This window comes from Loxodonta africana, chromosome 19 (genome assembly GCF_030014295.1).
Source record: "Loxodonta africana isolate mLoxAfr1 chromosome 19, mLoxAfr1.hap2, whole genome shotgun sequence".
NCBI classification, from domain to species: Eukaryota; Metazoa; Chordata; class Mammalia; order Proboscidea; family Elephantidae; genus Loxodonta; species Loxodonta africana.
In genome coordinates, this window is record NC_087360.1 from 60,060,640 (window position 1) to 60,083,249 (window position 22,610).

Here is a 22,610-nt window from a genome sequence, read left to right on the forward strand (position 1 = left end):
TTATTTTGTTGTGCTTTAGATGAATGTTTACCGTGCAAATAAATTTCTCATTCAAAAATTTATACACAAATTATTTTGTGACATTGGTTGCAAGCTCCGCAATGTTGATATGGTTTTCACTGGCTGATTTTCAGGAATAGATCACCAGGCCTTTCTTCCAAGGAAAGGTTGAAGGGGTTCAACTAAGGCTCTGCAATCCCGTTTGGAGACAGCAATTCTTATTGTTAGTGACATTGTCTAAAGACGTGATTTGAGAGTTCCAAGTAGAGTTCTCAAAGCTGAAATATATCGAAGGTGCTTAGAAGCTAAGAGTCCTCAGTTGTTTAAAGGAGTGATTGCTTCTCTGTTGCCACCTGTTGAGATCACTTAACTGAGGAAACAAGAGACTGGAGTTAAATGCCTACTCGTGCATTCTCACTGTGATTATGTCTTGATTAGTGCAGACTGCTAATCATTAGCTTCTTCATTTTGCTATCAGTCAATAGAGCAGGTGAAACCTTAATACCTGGACCTCTCATTTTCAGTCAGTAAAATTAACATATCAAGAATGCTGATGGCTATGGGCATCAAGAATGCTGGTATAGAAATGAATATTTTAGTTAATCTTTCTTAAAACACAGGGGAGCTGTTTTTTTAGTAAAACAAGCGAGAAAGAAAGAAGTCTGTGCATCTGATTAATCCTGATGATTTAATATTTAAGAATTTTGCTTTAAAAAAAAAAACCTTGTGTTTCATTTAACAGCTAGGATGGAGAAGGAAATATATCTAGAAATTCACAGGACCTTGAGTTACCATCTTATCCATCTCCCTGTTTCTGGGAGGATTCCATTTAACATTAAATTTCATCCTCTGCTGTGGTTTAAATACCCCCCCCTTGGGTATTAATAATGCTCATATTCTACAGCCCCCCCACCCCGCACTTGCCCCTCTTAGAGGTCGTAGGCATGCCTCAGCATCAGGGAAGCAAAAAAACCAAACCTGTGGCCATCGAGTCAATTCCGACTCATAGTGACCCTCTAGGACAGAGTAGAATTGCTCCATAGAGTTTCGAAGGAGCACCTGGCAGATTCAAACTGCTGACCTTTTGGTTAGCAGCTGTAGCACTTAACCACTACGCCACCGGGGTTTCCGACATCAGGGATATCCTCTCCCTTAAGCTCCATCTCTTCTAAAGGCCTCCTTCTCTGGGCTCATCTGTTTCCCCCTTCTCAGCAGCTTTGGAAAACAGCAGGTCCTCAGTCCAAACTCATAATCCTCTATGTGCCTTAAGTGTTATTAAGTTGTACTTCAGCTTCTCTCCTTCTAGATAAGTAATTCCAAATACCTTAACCTTCACTCATACGCTTTTTTTCCTTAAACCATCTCTCTGGCTCTTATATATACTTTCTATTATTCTGCAGAGTAACCTGCATGGTGTGGAAAGAGTCTTAAATTGCTACAGTCACAGCTAACTTATGACCAGCTAGCTCCATGAACACTTCACTAGAGTAGGTGAGCTTTTCTGACTTAGTCTCACCACATTTTCCCCTGGCTTCACACTCAGAGCATTCCTAGGTCTTTGCTAGGTCAGCCGCTGCTCGTTGTCCATTTGGCAGAATTTGCATCTGCGTGGGACAGTGGAAAGAACATGGAGCAGGAGTTAGGAGTCCTGGGTTCTGAGCTGAGTTTTCTCTGTGGTCAGGAGGCATGGGGACTAATCTTTATCATGAAGACACTTTTAATCATTCCAACAACTATATGAGGTTGAATCATAGCCCCATTTTATTTTAGGGAAAGGTTTTAGTGTTCTTAAAGTGACCCGATCCAAAATAGTGATTTGAATTAGTTTGATTTATTTCAAAACTCACGTTATTTTCTCTCTACCTGTTCTCTTATGATTTCTTTTTTAGAAAACACACGAACATCTGCAGACTTAATGCAGCTTAATACAATTGTTCTGTGAAATTAGCTGGAAATAGTTTCATTTCGGGTTTCAAGCTTCATGTTGGTGAGGGTGGTGCTGCATGTCTCAGGCATAGCACCGTGCTGGAACATAATAGTTGAACAGATGAAATATGAAAACAGAGATGCTTGGTAAACTGAAACCAAACTAGTTGCTGTTGAGTCGATTCTAACTCATGGTGACCCCTTGTGTGTCAGAGTAGATCCGTGGTCCATAGAGTTTTCAATCACTGATTTTTAAGAAGTAGATTGCCGGGCATTTCTTCCGAGGCACTTCTCAGTGGACTTGAACCTCCAGTTTTTTTGGTTACAGCTGACCACATTAACCATTTGTACAACCAAGAGAAGAGATGCTTGGTAAGATTGAGGTAAAAGGAGGCCAATGCCAAACTCTATCTAGTCCAATGGCTCCCAGCCCTGGCTATGCACCAGAATCACCTGAAAAGTTTTATAACCTACCATCGCTCAGCCCCACCCAGGGAGATTCTGATTTAATTGCCCTTGGGCAGGGTCTGAACCATAATTTTTTAAACTCCCCACGTGATTCTAATTTTCAGTCAGTTTTGAAAACTACTGAATCCTAATCCAGAGCTTTCCAAGTTTAATTTGCGCATTACCTGAGGTTCTTATAAAATACGGATGATGATTCAGTCATCTGAGATAGAGCCTGAGATTTGCATGCCCAATAGACTACCAGGTGATGTCTACCTTTCTTTGTCCATGGAGCACACTTGGAGAGACCGGTTTTAAGCAGCTTTGCAGTTATTGACTGCTGATGACACACTCGTTTTAAAAATTGTTCAAAAGAGATCATTTGTATTCTCCCTCATATATCTACGTTAGGCTGTGCCTGCATGATAACCATGACATTTGCAATTGTGTGGCCGAGCCATGGCTAAATTAATGATTGTAGGGGATACACTTGAATAATTCAGGATCCCTGGTGGACTTCTGTTCCACCTAGGGACTGAATTAACTTAATGATTTCCCAACATTTATCTGAAAAGTCTTACCTAGCCTAAAATGTGCTTCCTTATTTGCAGTTGTCCTCTGGCTATAAACCTCAATGCTCAATTTGAGAAGCAGTGGTACAATGCCATGATTTTTAAACTCTTAGGGCTAGACAACCTTCCTGATTTAATATTTGATACCCTGGAATCTCTTGACTCAAGTGTTCTGAGAGGCCTAAGATGATGGAGCAAAGTAGCTCTATCTGTCTCACAACCTGACCTCAAAAACTTCTAGAATTTCTTTGAGATTTCATAGAGTTGACTCAGAATAACATTAAGCCTCTAGGTTTTAGCATTTTCCAAGTGACAGTTAATATCAAGTACTTTATTTCTGGAGTAAATCCAGGAAAATATATGCATAGCTAATATTTGTAGTTCTAAATACAAAATAGAGCCGATTTTTATAACTGGCAAACTGTGTGTTAAGGCCAATGTTACTTTTAGGTATATATGTCCCTGGGTTAAGCACTCGACTACTAATCGAACGGTTGGTGGTTTGAATCCCCCTGGAGGTGCCTTGGAAGACAGGCCTCGTGATCTGCTTCTGAAAGTTCATAGCCTTGCAGACCCTATGGAGCACAGTTCTACTCTGCACACATGGGGTTCCCATGGGTCAGAATCAACTGGACAGCAGCTAACAATATCAACATGCTTAAGGTAACTTAAAACTGAATTTAGAGAAACCAGAGATCCCTTTTTTGGGAGGAAGGTTGCTGGCTAAGGGGGAAGAGAAGTATGGCTGTACTCCTACTGAGAGAAAGATCCTGGCACTAACTTGCCTGAAATTACTTCTAAAGCTTCAGCTTCCTTCTGGCCCCGGGCCAAAAGGCCATTCCCTCTTTTTTCTGTCGTCTAAACCTAGTCTGCACTTTAGCTTTGCTGTGGTCCTGGCATTGATCATTTTTCTCATCTTTGAATCCTCTATATTCATAGGCTATAAGAAATGATCCAGGAAGCTGGCTCTCTAGTTGAATAGCTGACGCTGCCTGATAAGTCAGCCATTCTCTACCCCTGACCACAGGGTATAGATTAGGTGAAGGCAGAGAATGATGGCAGAATAAAAAGGACAAAAGCTAGTATCCGTTCCTAGGCTTGAGAATACCAGTCATCCTACCCCCTGTCACAATATTGTTTGTGATCTCAGCAATGCCCTCCAGCTCAGAAATCTAAGGATGGGACCTGCTGGGGCGGACGTCTCAGGGTGGCAGTGAGTCAGTGAGTGAGTACCTGTCAGGGAAACCCACTCTGCCCTTCTAGGACTCTGCCTCTTACCTGTATTAAATATGGAGTCTGAGGTTCATGAGCAAAGGCCAGGGCTGCCCAGTTGGCAGGTTATTGATTCTATGTTCCTTTCAATAGGAAAGGAATATAGAAGGATGTTCATAACTCTCAAAAAAAGAATAAAAGCCAAAAAACCAAAAGCAGCTGCTGTTTAGTTGACTCCACCTCATGGCAACCCTGTGTATGCCAGAGTAGAAACAGTTCTACTCATAGGGTTTTCAGCGGCTGGTTTTCAGTAGATCACTAGGACTCTCTTCCCAGGTACCTCTAGGTAGACTCTACCCGCCAACCTTTCCAACCACCCAGAGACTCCATCATGAGTCGTTATGGCTCTTAATGTCTCAGAAATTTTACCACAGCCTTGGTGTCTCTGTATTTTTTTTTTTTTTTATTCACTGTGTCCTTAGGCCAAAAGAAATACTTAGCCATTTGGTTTGTTAAATAGTAATGCTCAAACTGAAAACCCATTGTCATCGAGTTGATTCTGATTTATAGCATTCCTATAGGACGGAGTAGAACTGCCCCATAGGGTTCCCAAGGCTGGAATCTTTACGGGAGCAGACTGCCGCGTCTTTCTCTCGGGGTGAGGCTGATGGGTTTGAACCGCTGATTCTTCGTTTAATAGCCGAGTGCTTAGCCACCACACCACCAAGGGTCCTTACATTCAAACTACTTAATAAGTATTTTTGTTCTAACAACTTAGTTGCTTTTTAAAAGGTTGATATACATAGATTAAAAGAAACATTAATATTTTAATTTTATTCTTAACTAACCACACTTATTAATGGATGTTTTTGCCTGTTGGACACTGTATAGCTTCTGAAACTTTGGTTCACATTGGACCTTGCACTTTGATATTTTGTTTCTCACTGATTTTTGTGTCATAAATAGCGACTTCCAAAAACCCAGATTCACAGAACTATGATATCATTGAGAGAAATGTAGCATCTGATGTTGAAAAAAAAAAAAAAAAGTTTTTTTTTTTTTTGATGTTGAAACTGTCCACTACCTGGAGCTTGTAGTTCCTGTGGTGTCCAACAGATGTCGCTATGCTTTCCTTAAAAATTTAAAATATTTAGTGACTCTGTTGAGAGTTCACTATACTATCTCAGGGCATCTCAGCATCGAGTTTGGGAACTGTGGCCATACCAAAGATTTTGACACCGAACTCAGAGGGAATGAGTCATCTCCACTGAGTAGTGTTGGAGGACTGAATACCATGAACCCATTGTACTCTACATTCTTCTGTGTTTGTAACATTAGCCTGGACAGAAAGGATGCTGTCATTTGGCTCTAGTATAAGTCGTTACCAGTTCATCATACTTGCAGAATGTGCTAAAGTGAAGCCATAAATTGCTTTATGGAGAATAAACTGCATCTCTTCTTCAAACAAGTGTTTATTTAATGCACACTATTTTTTTTTTTTTTTTTTTTATGTGCCAGGGCTGGTTCTGGGTACCTGGGATACATCTGCAAATGCAACAGATAAAGTTTCTTGTCCTTGTGGACTTACATTCTAACCTTCTGTTTTCAAAGCATAGAAGAATGTGGAATATAACAGCCTTTGGATTCTTTTTTCGAGTTAACAAGAGGAAGTTGTCAAATGACTCTTATCCCCTCTAAAGTTCTATTTAATGGCTATTTTCAAAGATTAGAATTCTGCAGAAAACAGGCATACTTAAGATATTTAGAACCCAATCAGTGACTGTAACTAGAGGGAATGAGTCTATATTAATGAAAATCAATGATCTATGAGTACTGTATTAATGAAGACTGATGATATATGAATGCGGCGTGGTTGAGGAAGCAATTCCCCTTAACAGGCTGATTAGACTTTGAATGTTGATACAAAATTGGATGGGAATGATGGTTCTGTTAAGTCATCCTCATCGTTGTTTATTCTCAGGAACTGTTAAATGGCACATATTTTGTAATATCAGATATTTTATAGGGTTCTTTAATTTCCTTCATGGCATAAAAGAAATAACACATGGATTTTTTCTATCCTACCCGCTGCTGTCGAGTCGATTTTGACTCATAACGACCCCGAATAGAATTCTCTTCTAAACACATATGAGAAAGAAGAGAGGTATATCGTTTTATCTAATTAATTAGAGCCATTTTGGGATCTGCTCAACAGTGAATAAACTGCTTTCTTTTGGAGAAACAGAGGAAGCTGGGGCTTTTACGTTCTATTCTGACTGATCCAGCTTTCTCCATTTTTTGCCAACTCACCAATAAATTAATAAATAAATCACTGCGGATAAAATCTTCTGACGTTTAATTTAAGACCTGGTTGCAGCACCCCAAGTCCTCTAGCAGTGTTTCCTAGAATTTGCACTAAAACAAGTTTCATGAAATGCGGCCCACGTATAAATTGTAAAATAAAAACCTTTTCCCTAAGCGTCAAAGACTATACGCCTGAGTATAAAACAAATCAGTCATAATCCACAACTTAGAAAAAAACTATTGCTAAGATTTTTATTTATAGCCTAGCCTTCTAGCTTTTCTATATAGTTTTATATGTGTGCGTATATATATATACACACAGGTATAATTTAATAATAAGTAATTTATTTTATACCCTACATATAATTTTAAAACCACATTTTTTTTTTTTTAATTTCACGCTATAGCTTGAACACCTCCCCCAGGGCATGAGCCATTTGTCCAAAGCAGGTTTTTTAATTGCTGCATGGTATTTCACAGTCTAGATAGCCGCCATTTATTTAATCCACATCTTATGGTGAACATTTAAGTTATTTTAAACCCTGTAAAAAAAATTTAACAAAACCTATCAAAGATTTAAAATGGAGCTATCATAAAACCATTTACTGAAACATGAAAATTCCCAAGCTGGTATTAACTAAAATTCACTACTACTTTTCTTCATTTATTCATCACCTATTTATTGAATGTTTACTATCTACCTGGGGCCCCTGGGTGGTGCAGTTAACACACTCAGCTGCTAATAGAAAGGTTGGAGAGCCAAGTCCACCCCAAGGTGCCTGGAAAGAAAGGCCTAGTGATCTGCTCCCCAAAAGTCAGCCATTTAAAGCCCTATGGAGCACAGTTCTACTCTGACACACACAGGTCACCATGAGTTGGAATAGACTCCATAGCAATAGGTCTCTCACTATGTACACAAGAAGTATTACCCTTTGTGAGAGACACAAAAGCAGTTGAAGTTATGGGCCCTGACTGCACAGTTTGCTAAGATGAAGGCATTTGAGATTTACCTGTAGAAGAGGCTGGGCTATTTGGAGACTGTGGTCAGTTTGCATTGATAGCAGCCTCCAAAGCTATTGCTGAATGACATAGTCAAATGTAACTGTCAAGAGCATTTACAAAAAAAAAAAAGGTGACACTTGCTAAAGAGTTGATACCGTTATTAATTTGTCTTAGGGAGAGAACAAGGGAGAAAAAAAGACAGTTTAGCATAGGGACTGGAAATCGGAATTTTTTTTTTTTTCTAAAGAGATAATGCATATTTCCAAAAAATTCCCACTAAGAACAGATGCTGAAGCCTAGGAAATGTATTGCGGCTCTAGAGTTAATCTGTTTATTTGGCCTATCGCTCCCTTAGTGCACAGTGGAAACTAGCTGACATTGAAATACGGCCCTGGTCTTAGAGTAAGAAGATGTGATCCTTGCCATTTCTTCTGCTACTTATTAATCAGGGGACCCTACACTAGTGGATTCATCTCCTTGAGCTTCAGGCTGGCCTGTTGGTTAAATAGAACCTTTGGGCAATTTCAGTAAGAAAATCCATGTAACAGCCGTGTTGGATTTAACCGCACAATATCCTACAGCAGGGAAGAGTTAGCACTATGGCTAAGAATGTCTTTCGTGAGTAAACCAAGTACTTGAAAATGAATAAATTCTTAGCTGTCTTTCTCTGTTGAAAAAGCCCCCAAATCTTTTGTGAAAATGGACTACTTTCTGTTATCCCGAAGCTTAGAAAGCATTAGGAATAGGTGAAAGAGGGAGAGAGAAGAGGAGAAAGGGAAGAAAGGAAAAAAAAGGCAGAGAGAGAGCGTGAGCTAGTGGGGAGTGTCAGTAAAAGGCTCTTATATGGAAGGTGAAGGGCAGTTGTAGTTGTGGTCCTGATGGTGGGCAGGCAGCTGAGAATCCCGTTGTCGGCTGTGTTACCTTCTCTGGCAAAGGACTCCCACCTGATGATCTAACAAGTAAAGCTTTGAGATCTATTGTTGGATCCTCTCTGCTTGGTTGAAGCAGTTCCTCTAAGGTCCTGAATAATTATTTCCAAGTTTTCACTAACACCTGTTTTCCCAGTGTGATGTTAAATCAGCTCTGTTCCCAGAAGCTGGGGTAACCAACTTGTCCCAGGACTTCCCTGTCTTAGCTGTCATCATACTAAAACCCATTGTTGTCCAGTCGATTCCAGCTCATAGCGACCCTGTAGGACAGAGTAGAGCTGCCCCATAACGTTTCCAAGGAGCACCTGGTGGATTTGAACTACTGACCTTCTGGTTAGCTGCCATAGCTCTTAACCACTGTGCCACCAGGATTTCCGCATCACCATACTAGGTGCTGGTATTGTAGAGTGTGGTGGTAGACAATGTTAGATTACAGAGTGAGCAAGTGTTCTGATTGGAGACACACACAGGGTGCCCTGGAAATATTTTTGTTCTTAAATCAACTGTGGTTATTTTTGCCAGGCAGAAACAAATATAGGGCAGAGATACATATTATTTTAGGCTATTATTCAAGACGACTCATCCAACAGTCTACAAATGGCTGTTGAGAACCTGCCCCTTGACAAACATTCCACAAGGCCCTAAAAGGGACATAGAAAGTTATTCCAGGATCAGATGGTTCTTAGAAATCACATTTTAGAAACTGGCTTTTTTTCAACTGTCTCAAGCACTAAAACAATATGGATTTATTTCAGTTGTGCTAAACTGGCTACAGATCCATGATCTTTTATTCAAAGCGTTTGGGGCCTGATGCATTTTGAAATTTAGAAATTTCAGGATTTTAGAGACCAAGTAAGGCACATATGCCATATATTATATTTACATGGAACTGGGACAGCACTCCATGATCAAAATATTAATAATTCTGTTTTGGTATGTATGTATATTTACACTAAGTAGTATATATAAAAACTACTTGCCAATTCAGGTCAGGTTTTGCTGACCAATGAATCATGAAGAAACTTTATGAGTTTCCGGTGACTTTGAATTTCCTGAATTGAAGATAAGGGATTGTAGACAACTATTAGAGAAAACAGAAGAGTATCTAATAGAAGCTTATGATCTGATTTCCATTACACACACACACATATTGAGACAACTAAGTGTACAAGGCACTGTATAAGAAATGCTAAATGAATGGCGAGTTTCGAGGAGGCTGAAATACTTCTTGCTTAGGTTTTCGAGGCCTCACAGAAACTGTGGGATTGAGGGGAATCTGAAGGATAGGTGTTCAGTTATGTGGAAGGGATGGCACAGAGCAGCAAATGAGGGTCTCAACCAAAGACAGGTGGTGGAACATCTCAATAGCTCAGTATGTATCTGAATTTCTGAATGGAAAAAGGGTTTAAAATTGCTATTTAGCTTTACCAATATTAATTTATACCATGAGCTACCTTTTTTGAGAAACTTATATGTGTTGGTGAAATGGGAAAATTAATGCAAGTTAAAAACAAACAAACAGAAGTAATTGTTACTTTTATCTGTCTCATGGATAAATACATGACATTTTGGTTATTACCTATGGAAAAACTAGTTCCACTGCTGTTGAATGTAACATATGACTTTATTATATGTGAAGATCTAAGAAGTCTCCATTTTATAGGCATTTTCAAACAAAAGTTTGGCAATATTTAGATCACTGATTGTCTATATTGGCTGTGCTTTGGAATCATGGATGGAGATGTGGGGGGAGGGGACAGACTTTAAAAATATCCTGACGTTCGGTTCTCACGTCGAAGATTCTGATATAATTGGCCTGACCCCAGCCAGCATGGACACAGAGACTCTTAAAGTTCCTGGGTGAGTCTAACGTTCACCCAAGATGGAAAACCACAAGTTTATATAAATTAACTCTCAGTTTCAAGTTAAACATAGGAGAGACAGTGTCAATATTTACTCAAATATTTTTGTAATTGGAGTGAAAACATAAAACGTAAAATTAAAAATTATCAACACTTCAACTAAGGTTCTTTGTTAAAAGCCTGTTTTTACACCAAATGATAATCGTCACTCCACTTTTTATTAATTTTATTAGAATAATACAATTTTGCCAAAGAAATATGGGTTTGATGGTCCAAGTACCCACACAAAATTTAGCAGTAAAACCTGGAAACGCTTTCTGCCATAATAACCTCCATATTTCGTATCCAGTCAAAGCCATAAAAGGGAGAGAGGTTCTGCAGTTTGTTCCATGCCTCTCCTATGGGTTAAGTGGAAAGAAAATTAGTTGTAAAAGGGATGGTGATCCTGAATTTTAACCTTGTGGAAACTACAATGTCACACAGTTTAGCAGCGATGGGACCCAACCCAATTTAGACTTTTGGCTTTGATACAAGGCTGTTTCCACTCATCTCATGCAACAGCTTTTGTTTGTCTTTACAGGCATTAAGGGGATATAAACTGGGTTGAGATTGAGGAAGACAGTTGGAAACAGAGTAAAAGAAAAATGAAACTTTTGGAGTTGTACACAAGATAGCAGAGTTATTCAGGAGGGGAAGCTACGATACAGATTTCTTGTTAAACCACTTTCTTATGCGCCAAGTAAGATTATCTTGTTTGATGAATATTCTGTTGTACATCCCTCCTGCCAGGATGTGGTATATAGGTATCAATTGATAAAATCAACTCTGAAATGTTTTTTAGGGCTCAGTTTAGAGAAAAGTAAATTACACTTCCAGAGTCAACATTTATCCAGATTGCGAACGTTTGATACGTTTACCGTTGCCGTCAAAAAACAATAAAACAATAAAAAAAAAAAAAGGCAGCTATAAATCCTTGGAAATTGATAAGGATGCAGGAGATCTGGAAAGCAAGATCCAATTTCCTTAAGAAAAGTGGATAGAAGTTCTATCACATACAGGTCAACTGCATATTTGTAGCTTGTATTAGCATTTCTAAATCAGAGCAAAGTGATGCTGGGTGCCTGCTGAGGTACTGTGGCTCAGCTTTGAGCTTTGCTTCCAGATAGTGATATACAACCCAATCTACAATGAGGCTTTTGAGAAATGTATTCTGGAAACCCTGGTGGTGTAATGGCTAAGCGCTACGGCTGCTAACCAAAGGACTGGCAGTTCGAATCCGCCAGGCAATCCTTGGAAACTCTATGGGGCAGTTCTACTCTGTCCTATAGGGTCGCTATGAATTGGAATCGACTCAACAGCACTGGGTTTGGTTTGGTTTTTTTTTTTTTGGTATTCTTTCTCCCAGTCCCTGTAGAAATAACACCAGTAAGTATCATCTAAGCTAAGTCTTCCCTGTGTGAGGAAATGTCTGAAAAGGGAAGAAAAAGACTTCCTCAAGATATTGCCATAATACAGGCGTTTTTTTTTTTTTTTTTAAACCAAAGTGTCATTTAGCAAGTATTTATTTCTGTATCAGTTATTTAATCTAAACAACAGAATTTCATTGTAAAGGTTATTGAAAAGTCAGGGAGATGATTATGTGGCTTCTTAACTTTTTATTGAGGTCACAGATCTCAGCTTTTTCTTGAAATTGCTCTGATGTTCATGGTTTTGCCAGCTGTACTCTGCCTTTCCGTGACAAAGCAGCAAACAGAAGGTACTACTCTACTGTATTCTGACTAATGAACCATGTGAGCTTTTAAATGTCTCTTCCTTCTCAAAACATTTGGGTCAGAATTTTTTTTTCACAACTAAATTAAATCTTTGTAGAAAGTACAAAAGTGAATGACGCCTAGGAAAAAAAAAGTCTCCACTTATTAGGAAGTACGAGATGAGTCCTTGGAGGTATTGGAAAGAACGCCAGCCTTGGAAATGGGAGGTTTGGTTTTGAGTCCTCCTTTTCCTATAACTATAAGTTAGAATCAACTCAGTGGCTATGGGTTTAGTTTTTTGGTTTTTTTTTTTCCCCATAACTAGATAGCTCATCTTAAGTAAAGGACGTGGCAACCCTGAAACCCATCATCTGAGAGACAGGACAGTAATTCAAGTCTCACAGTCTTTGTAAGGATGAAAGCAATTTGTATGTTGTAGTGCATTCAAAAGTTATTTATACTTGCCGTGAGTAAACTCCTTCCACTTGGGTTCTTTTTTTTCTGGGCCAGAATTAACTGCAAGGACAAAGTTGAACGTGTAAAATTAATAGTTGGACTTACAATGTCAAAATAGTGATAGATGCCTTTTCAGTTTAGATAAGCAACATCTGCTCTGTAGCGTTTTTCTTTTGGACTTTTAAAAATATATATTGTACCTTCAGCATCCATTTCAGCAGGTATAGGTTGAAAATAATCTACCACAATAAACGCAAGTAACTGACAATAAAATTAGCATCATTCCCTCAATTGGTGTGATCTGTGTCCCTGAAAGATCTGCCTGGAGCACACAGGCAAATCCTTTGTTTATTAGTTCTTTCCATTTATAGCACACAAATGTTCAGTTCGCTCATTCAGAATTTTTTAAGTCATGATTGTTCAGTGTTTCCTTCAAGAATCGGCTTCATTTGGATGAATAGATCACCCCCTTACCCCCAAGAGTTTATTACATCAACTCCTATTTCCTCATAAGGGTTTGTCTTTTGAGCTCCTCAGATTTCGGCATAACGATATGCAAATTCTGATCTCAATCAATTAGGAAGTTTTGTCCCAACTACAGAGATGAAGGCGGGCAAAGAGAATGTCCTTGCTGTCAATGAGCTCTTCTGGATTCTTGAGCTCTGCAATGAACTTGAGACCTTTCAGCATTAGATACTGAACCTGAGACTCTTTCAGCTTTAGGCATTGAGGAGAATGCGTTCAGTAATGGACTAATGTGGCCCCTGGTTCTCTCTGATTGTTTTCCTTCACAGCAACACCCATCAGCTCGCTTAAGTCCCCTCGGGTGGACGCTGCTGCTCCGGTGGTCGCATCTCCCTATCAAAGAAGAGATTCAGACAGATACTGTGGGCTCTGTGCAGCCTGGTTTAATAATCCTCTGATGGCCCAGCAACATTATGATGGCAAGAAACACAAAAAGAATGCAGCGAGAGTCGCTTTATTAGAACAACTGGGGACAACCCTGGATATGGGAGAACTAAGAGGTAAGAGCAATTGTTCGACTTCCTGCCACAAAACTCGGCTTTCAGAGAAGAGATCGTGGTTCAGTCATGTTTGCACAAACTGGGATGATGCTTCTTATTCCTTTGATTGTTAAAGAAAAAGCTAGGGTCACTCAGAAGGGATAGAAGAAAAGACAAACAGAAAATGAGCTTTCACTTAGGTTTTGTAATCTTTTTTGTTTCAAAGTGTTTGCTGTTTTCATACTTCATTGACTGTATTTTAGATCAAAGCCACTCATCCATAAACCAGGTTTTGTTTTGTTTTTTTTTTCCACGCTGTTTTATTTTTAATCACTTTCTTTAATTAATGCTTTTGTAGGCCAGCAGTATGAGAGAAGAAGCTAAACAATGCAACAGCATTATCTATTTGAAACTTTTGGCTTTTTATAATTCAGTTAAAATGAAGCAATGAATTGACTCTATTTAATGGTTTAAAGCCAACCCAAGGCCCTTTATTAGAAATATCTAGAAAGTGGAGGTAAGATGGTGCTGTGCGGCACTATTTTCAGCCCTCCACTCTGAATTCTTCTCTCTGAATTCTCCAACCCCCAACGACTGACGGGCATTTGCTCAATTGGTGGAAACCATGCAGCATTCAAACGTCATGCAAGGTTTCACAGAAGCTGTGGAGTAGAGACTCAGAAACCACAGGGTAAGGAGGAGTCCCGTGGACTCCTGGGAAGCCATGGACCAACTTGCGGGACTTAGAGTATTTTATTATTAGCAACGATTTAAACACGTATTAATCACCTAAACATTTTTGATCAGCTTGGTGTTGACAGTGTAGAAGCAGAGGAAAATCATATACTATATTTTTCTAACACAGTGTAATTTTCTCAGAGAAACGGTGTCGTGAAAGGTGGTGCTGATACTCTACCCTGGGCACGGCATGGATTAGATAACTGTTCTGGGCTGGCCAGGGAGCTATCAGCTATAAGCTATAAGTAACACATTTACAATCCAATTTTGAGAAAGCAACCTGGGTTCAAACGGGATTCTGTGCATATGGCCACCAATTCTTACTCCCTCACCTCGCTGTGAGCTTCGAAGGGTGATAATTGCAATCAGAAAATGACCCCATACACTGCTAGACCAAATAAGTGGGACAGAAGATCATGCTGTGTGAGCTAAGAGAAGGGAGAGGTCACTTCTGATTATGCAGGCTGGAGAAGGCTTCACTGGGGAGAGAGGCTTGAGATGGAACTAGAAATGTGGGTAGCCCTGCAGCGGGTGGGATGGGGGGAAGAGAGGATATGCCGTGTGAGCAGAACGATGTATCCATAGGTAATGAGGCAGGGAAACAGAGCTGTAGACAGCAAGTAAACAAGTTGGAGGAATCCTGTCATACAGTACAGACTTAAGACTGGAGGTCCACTTAATACATCTTCGGAGCTTGATTAGAGACTAATTTTTTTCAGAATACGTGATTATAACAACAACAAACGAGCAAACATTCAAAACATTTTATGTTGGTTTCCAGCTATAGGAAAACAACATGGAGCTCAAGAAATACTATGATGAACAGTCTCGTCACAGAAGCCCTGGATTGCTCGTTACTATTGCTTTTCGTTGGGGGATTTCTTATGCTCTCAGCCTTGTGATTGACAGGTACCATCGAGTCGATTCTGACTCATAGCAACCCCGTATGACAGAGCAGAGCTGTTCTGTAGGATTTTCTTGGCTATAATCTTTACAGAAGCAGATCTCCCACCAACCTTTGGCTTAGCAGCAGAGCGCTTAACTGTGGCGCCACCAGGGCTCCTTGCTCTCAGTCTTTGTCTTGTTAAAAAACACAGGAAGAGTCTCTCCAGAGCTGAAGGCCTACCGACAACTTGCTGTTACTGGCAGATAACAACCTGGCTCAGTGACTCCTTCACGGCAGGGCACTGAAGGAGAAAAATAGGGCTTTATTTATGTTTCGTGCCAGATATTACAGCTCGAAGAAGAATTATTCCTGGAGCACATTCTTCTTGTCTGTTTTGAATTATCAGTCCTGCATCTTTTACGTACAACCACATCTTAATGACTTGGGCGTCTGAATTCTGTAACATTTGAGCAGCTTGTCTTCCATACAGAAGACAAAAAGGCTGCTCTTGGACTTGATAACTCAGTGTGACTATGACTCAGTAGCACACGAAATGTGATTAGCGCTGAGCACAATGTCCTTGAAGCCAACCTTTTCACCCACCCCAGGTGACATCCTGATATATATTTATTCAAGGACTAAATATTGCAAAAGCTTCAGGAATAAAGCAACTATGGTAACGCAGCCCTTTTACACACACACACACACACACACACACGGCAGACATAGACACACCTATTTCTGGAATGCGTCTAATGCGTGGTCAGTTAATTAATAAAGGCAAACACGCTAATCACCAAACACAGGCATATCCATAGCTGAAAAGAAATGGTGTCAGGCAGCTGGAATAAAATGAACTGCTCAGTTAGTTTGAGCACGACTTGACAATGCCACAGGAAGCTCAAGAGTTTTTCTTTTTTTCTCATAGTACTTTTCACTTTTTTAAAAAACATATTTTCTTATTTATTCTGGTTTTTCTTATTTTCTGTCTTTCTCCCTACTTCCCCCAGCAACTTGAACACAGAGATAGAAATCTGTTCTATTTGCAGATACATAGAAAACACCCAGAACAGTAGCTGACACATAGTAGGTGCTCAATTATCATTCATGAATGAATAAACAGAGAAATAAGAAGAAAGAAAGAAAGAAAAAAACCTTACAATCCTACATCCTTTGTATCATTGTAGTCATTCTCATTTCTGAAAAGATTCTGATTGAATAATTTTTACAGGACATGGTTTATGATTTTCTCATTTGTTTAATGATGTGTGAAAATGCAGAGGCAGTAATGTGACTGCTCACTGTGCGTTGACAAGGTGTGCCCCTGTGTAACCACACGCAGTCAGCATCCATAACTTTCCCATCATGGGAAAATCCCACCGGCCCCTTCCTAGCCAATTCCAACCATCTACTCCGGGGAACCACTTTTCTGATTTTTTTTCTTTTTTCACCATAGATTCGTTTTGCCTATTCTAAACTTCATGTAAATGGAATCACACGGTATGCATTCTTTCGTGGATAGTTTCTGTGGACCAGCATAATGTTTTTTGAAAAGTATCTATTTCTTACGGAAAAAAAGCAAAGTAGTTCCTTGTTTTTTATTACTGAGTGGTAGTCCTGGAGCCCTCCCTGGTGGTGGAATAGTTAAATGCTGGGCTGCTAACCGAAAGGTTGGTACTTCCAACCCACCCAGCCACTCTATGGCAGAAAAACCTGGCGATCTGCCCGCATAAAGATTATAGCCTAGAAAACCCCATAAAGATTGTTCTGCTGGGGTCATGAGTTGAAACTGACTCGATGGCACCTAACAACAACAAAAATAGCAGTATCCCACTATACAAAAATCCCACAACTTGTTTATCCATACTATTCTTTATGACTTTTGTATTGTTTGGTACTATTTTGAGTAAAGCTTCCATGAACATCCTTGTTCAAGTCTTTGTTTTTAGTTGACATACCTCATATTTACTTGGTAAATACCTAATAGCAGAATTGTTGGATCATAAGTTGGGTGTGTTTTTAACTGTATAAGAAATTGCCAACATGTTTTTTTCAAAGTGGCTGCACTATCCTGCATCTCCAAAACAACATAGAAGAATTCCATATTCTCACCAACATTTGTTTTTGTCCATCTTTTAAATTGTAGCCATTCTAATGGGCATATGGAAACCCTGGTGGCGTAGTGGTTAAGTGCTACGGCTGCTAACCAAAAGGTCAGCAGTTCGAATTCACCAGGTGCTCCTTGGAAACTCTATGGGGCAGTTCTTCTCTGTCCTGTAGGGTCACTATGAGTTGGAATCGACTTGGCGGCAATGGTTTTGCTTGGTTTAATGAGTGTATGAAGGTGTTTCATTATGACCTTAGTTTGCATTTCCCTGTTGACTAATGATGTTGAGTACTTTTTAATGTGCTTATTGGCCATTTGTGTATCTTTCTTTGTGAAGCCTTGTTCATATCTTTTGTCCATTTTAAAAAAGTTGGTTTCTTTTTATTATTGAATTGTAGGATTATAGATAGAGGTTTTTATATATCTTTATATAAATCCTTTGATAGATTATATGTATATATAGAGAGAGATCCAATCTGTGATTTAGCTCTGCGTTTTCTTAACTTTGATGAGCAGGCATTTTTAATGTATGGAAGCCTAATTTGTCTTTTTTTTTTAAATGAGTATTGCTTTTTGTCATATCTAAAAAATTTTTGCTATCTCCCAGGATCATAGATATTCTTGTATGTTTTCTTCTAGTAGTTTCATGGTTTTAGCTTTTACATTTCAGATTATGATGTATCTCACATTAATTTTGGTGTACTGTGTGAGGTTAAGAGTTGAAATTAACGTCATTTTCATGCATTTACCCAATTGTTGGAGAAAATTTGTTGGAAGTACTTTCTTTTCCTCATTCATTGGTCCCTTTATTGAGAATTGATTGATCATGTAAGTATGAATCTATTTCTGCATCTACTCGGTTCAACTGATCTATCTTATGCCAGTGCCACACTGTATTGATTCTTGTAGCTTTAAAGAAGTCTTGAAATCAGATAGTTCAAGTTTTCCAACTTTGTTCTTCTTTCTCAAAATTGTTTGAGTATTCTAAATCCTTTTTGCTTTTTATATAAATTTTAGAATCAGCAGTAAATCACCGTATAGGAATCTTGATGGAATATTGAAACGGAATTGAATCTGATCTATAAATCAATTTGGGAGAATGTATATTGTATTTGGAATACAATAGTGTATTCCAAACCATGATCATCCTATACCTCTTTTTATTATTTATGTTTCTTTAAATTCTATCAGCAATGTTTTGTAGTTTTCAATGTAAACATTTTGCACTTCATTTGTTAAATTGGGTTTACCCATTAGTATTCTATGTTCCTTAGCGTTGTTATAAATTATATATTTTTTAAAATTTCATTTCTATGAGTTTGTTACTGATATAAAGAAAACACAGCTGGCTTTTGTATGTTAACCTTAGGTCTTGTGACCTACACATAACTTTATACCTATATATTTGTACATAATTCAACAGCACAATTTGTACCTTTTGCATTTTTTTTTTGGCATCCACACTGTGTAGTCATTGGAAAACCTGCAGAACCACGTTAGCATACCTGTCCTCCTTTGCTTCAAATGCTGGAGAAAGATATGGCAGTCTGCTCCCATAAAGATTTACAGCCTTGGAAACCCCATAGGGCAGTTCTACTCTGTCGTATAGGGTGACTATAAGTCAAAATCAAGTCCACAGCAGTGGGTTTAGCAGTAGGTTGTGCTTAAAATGGCAAACCAGATTAAAAAAAAAAAAAACCTATTCTTGTAGAATAACAAAGCATTATAAATGGGCTTGGCCTAAACAATTATTAAAATGCTTATAACCTGATTACTGACTCAACTTTAGTGTTATTTGTTCCAGAAAACAGAAGGTGCCTGTCTCTACTTCCAAGTTTTAATTTAATAGGGAGTGTTATTCACATTTTCCTGAATATGTAGTCTAACGTAGTGAACAAAGGAACTTTGAAATTATGTAATTATAAAGTGCAATGGTCAAAATGTATTTGAGAGGTTTTCTTTATAGTTTAAATTTCTCTAGCAAGCGTAAAAGACAGAAAGAAACAGTGACAGTGCAAATTATGAAATTAGAGCTAGCTGGCGATAGAATATTCATTTTGGAGACCTTTATCACTCATTTTTTTAAAAAAAGTTTTAGGCTGGAAAAGGCACAGCTATTTTATTTCAAGGGAAACTGGGATATTCTGTAATCCTCATCTGAAGGGACAGGGGGAAATAACTCGTTTGAACAATTGAATACTGTTTCAGGAAATCATAGCCTAGTAGTGTTCAAAGGATTTTTAAACACCATTAATTCGAATCCCTTTGAGGAGTCCTGGTAGTGCAGTGGTTAAGGACTTGACTGCAAACCAAAAGGTCGGTAGTTCAAATTCACCAGCTGCTCCTTGGAAACCCTGTGGGGCAGTTCTACTCTGTCCTATAGGGTCCCTATGAGTCAGAATAGACTCGATGGCAATGAGTTTGGTTTTGGTTTTGTTTTTGTTTTCCAGAGCAGGAATCTGAGGCCCAGAGAAGAGAACTGACCATTCCTTTCTAAGTCAGGGCTAGAATCCGTGACTCTTGATTGAGGGCACACCATTTTTCAGTGACTGCTCTGTGCCTAACTAGAACTCTGAATAATGAACTCTTTTGTTTAAAAACAGTTGAGTTTGGAGACTTCGTATGTATTTTAAAATGTATAAAACTTGTTTTGAACTCAGATTTAGAAGGGGCCCAGCCAAATCTCAGTTTTCTGGGAATGGGTTCTTTGCAAAGTATAGTATCATACCTATAATATAGGAGTTTCCTCCACATTCATCACTCCATCTCAGCCGTGCTCCAGGGGAATATCAGGAAGTACCTTTTCTTCCACTGATCTTGGAGCCGGCCCAGTGCCAGGGTCCCCCTGCACAGGTAATGCAGGTAACTCCTAAGGGGAGTGCCACTGTATTGATATGATAAGTTATTCATAGCCAAAGAGGTGGGCAAAGGCCAAAGCAACATTAAGTGGAACAACCCCCATTACCTGAAAGCTAACAGCGGAAATCATTCAAAAAGTGAAAAGCTCTCACACCATCCAGTGTTCTGCTTATCTTGAGGTAAGTCTGCCCTTTCCGACTCACATCCTATGTTTATGATTTGAAGACCTAGATAAGCTTCTTGTACCCCCTTGAAATTAATTCTTGCCCTGCTAATACAGGTAGCAGCTGCAGTACACAGGGAGTTGTAAATACGGGTGTTCTCTCCAGAGGTATGTTTTTTTCTTCATAAAAGTTTGCCTCTCAGATCGAGGCCTCCATGAACAGTATGAGTCAAAGCATGGCTTTGGGCTCACTGGCAGGGGCAAAGTAGGTCTTCAGTAAGGTGGTCATGCATTTTGTTTGATCAGGATGGTCCTGGATTCTCTTTTTGTAGGTCAACCAATGTCTGTTAGTTATTTTGTGTGCCCCTGTTACTCTTAAAATGGAACCCTTTGGCTTCATCCTTGGAGTCTCTGGTTGGTGCACACAGTTAATGTGCTCAGCTACTAACCAAAAAGTTAGAGGTTCAAATCCACCTAGAAGCACCTCAGAAGAAAGCCTGGCCATATACTTTTGAGGAAAAAAAAAAAACAAAAACAAACATTGAAAACCCTACAGAGCACAGTTCTACTCTGACTGGGGTCACCATAAATCAGAATAGACTGGGCAGCAGCTGTTGGTGTGGTGGCCTTCATCCTACTTATTGTTTAAGTGGAAGGTTAATACTTATTCATATGGCACACCAAAATTGCAAAATATTAACCTTGTAAAACTGTTAACCCTGCCTTATCTTTCTGCTAAACTGAAGGCTGTCAATTGCTCAATAGACCTGGAAACGATTATATTTTAAATTCAGACTATCTCACACTCATGAGCATAAAGATAGTTTGCATGGGGATGCAGCAAGAAGAGTAGAATTTTATTCCTGTGTAACTGGGGCGTGGGAAAGGGAGAGGATATGGCAACCAGCATCAAGGCATAAAAGGCTCTGAGTCTTCTCTCTCCTCCAGGGCTCCCCAGTACCACGGTTTAGGTGGGGGTGGGATCCAGAAATAATTGTGAATTTTAAGTGAACTGCTGAAGTAATTTGAAAATGAGAGCTGGCGGGGAAGAGGGAAAGGACAACAAAAGGCTGTGGGCTGACCCTGCAGCAGGTGCCTTGAGATGGAGAATGCATGACTTTCATTGAGATGGCCAGTGCCAGGGAGCTTTGTGGTAGCTGAGCTAGGACTAGGCATTACCTGCACTGAGAGATGGATGACACAGTGTGTCAAGGTGCCAGAAGAGGACTGAGGATAGAGGAGACTTGTCCTGGGCAGCTGTTGTGAGAGCCAAAGGAGCTGACTTGGGCTTGGGAGGAAGGGAATGAAGAGAAGCCTGAGAGGAGAGGTGTAGGAGACTGAGGAGGGAAGGAATACCTCTTGACTCTAGAAGCTGATGAGTAAAAATTACTGGATTAGACTGAGTCTCCTAAAATATGACTAACTCCCCCCTCCCCCCAAAAAAAGAACAACAACAACAAAAAAACAAACCCATTACCATCTAGTCGATTCTGACTCAAGGTGACCCCATAGGACAGAATAGAACTGCCCCATAGGGCTTCCAAGGGGCGCCTGGTGAATTTGAACTGCCAACCTTTTGGTTACCAGTCATAGCTCTTAATCACTATGCCACCAGGGTTTCCAAAATATGACTAGATTGTGTTCTTTTCCTACCATTAATGGACATGGGGGCTCATTGGAGAAAATAAAACTGTTATATAAATGATATTTTTTGTGCATAACTTAGTGATCCCAAATAAAACTGGATGTGAACAGTATTTAGCTAGATACATATATCAGAGATCTGGGCTTTAAATTCAAGAACATCTGCAGAGAGGTTCTGAATCATTTTGAAATTAGTACTCTTTTTGTTTATTTGTTTGTTTTTTCTCTCAAGTGATTCCACTTAGATCATGCTTTGGGTTGCTTGTATAAGGTTACTTAGATTGTGGTTTCCTGTGCTTTAGGGTGAAAAAAGAGCCATAGCACAGCTGGCATGAGTGAAGAGGCATTCAACTTCTTTTCGGTGCATGAAATGCCCTCTTAGTTGTTATTTTTGTATTGCTATTTCCAATTTCCCCTTCAAAAGAAGACCTTACAAAGGAAATACAATACGTTAAGTTGGAAGGTTATTCAGAGGGTGAGAAGATGAAACTGTAGCTATAGAGAAGACACCCACATCCAACTGGTACAAATATCTCAGAAAGGCAGGATCTTTAGTAAACATTAAATTAGAAGTGATGAAACGGGGGGGAATCTACTGAATGAAAAATCTGGGCTTCTTAAAAGATGTAAAAGATTTCTGAGATGTTTTCACCTGGTATGCTAAAGGCTTATGCTTCTAGGAAAAAATGAACAGTTTTCAAAACAGCCTGTTTAACAATAATACTTATCCATTAACCCATTGCTGTCA

General features: G+C 39.3%; 1 protein-coding gene across 2 annotated transcripts in view; it reads left to right on the forward strand.

The window, feature by feature from the left end:
* The window catches only part of ZMAT4 (zinc finger matrin-type 4), a 282,267-nt gene that overhangs the window by 189,543 nt on the left and 70,114 nt on the right, over positions 1 to 22,610 (forward strand). Inside the window, exon 4 of one of the 2 annotated variants that reach the window (XM_023551087.2) lies at positions 13,256 to 13,486. The exons of the other annotated variant lie outside the window; for it this stretch is intronic. Within the exon in view, the coding sequence (XP_023406855.1) occupies positions 13,256 to 13,486 (231 nt within the window). The remainder of the gene's footprint in view (positions 1 to 13,255; positions 13,487 to 22,610) is intronic. 2 annotated transcript variants of the gene reach the window in all.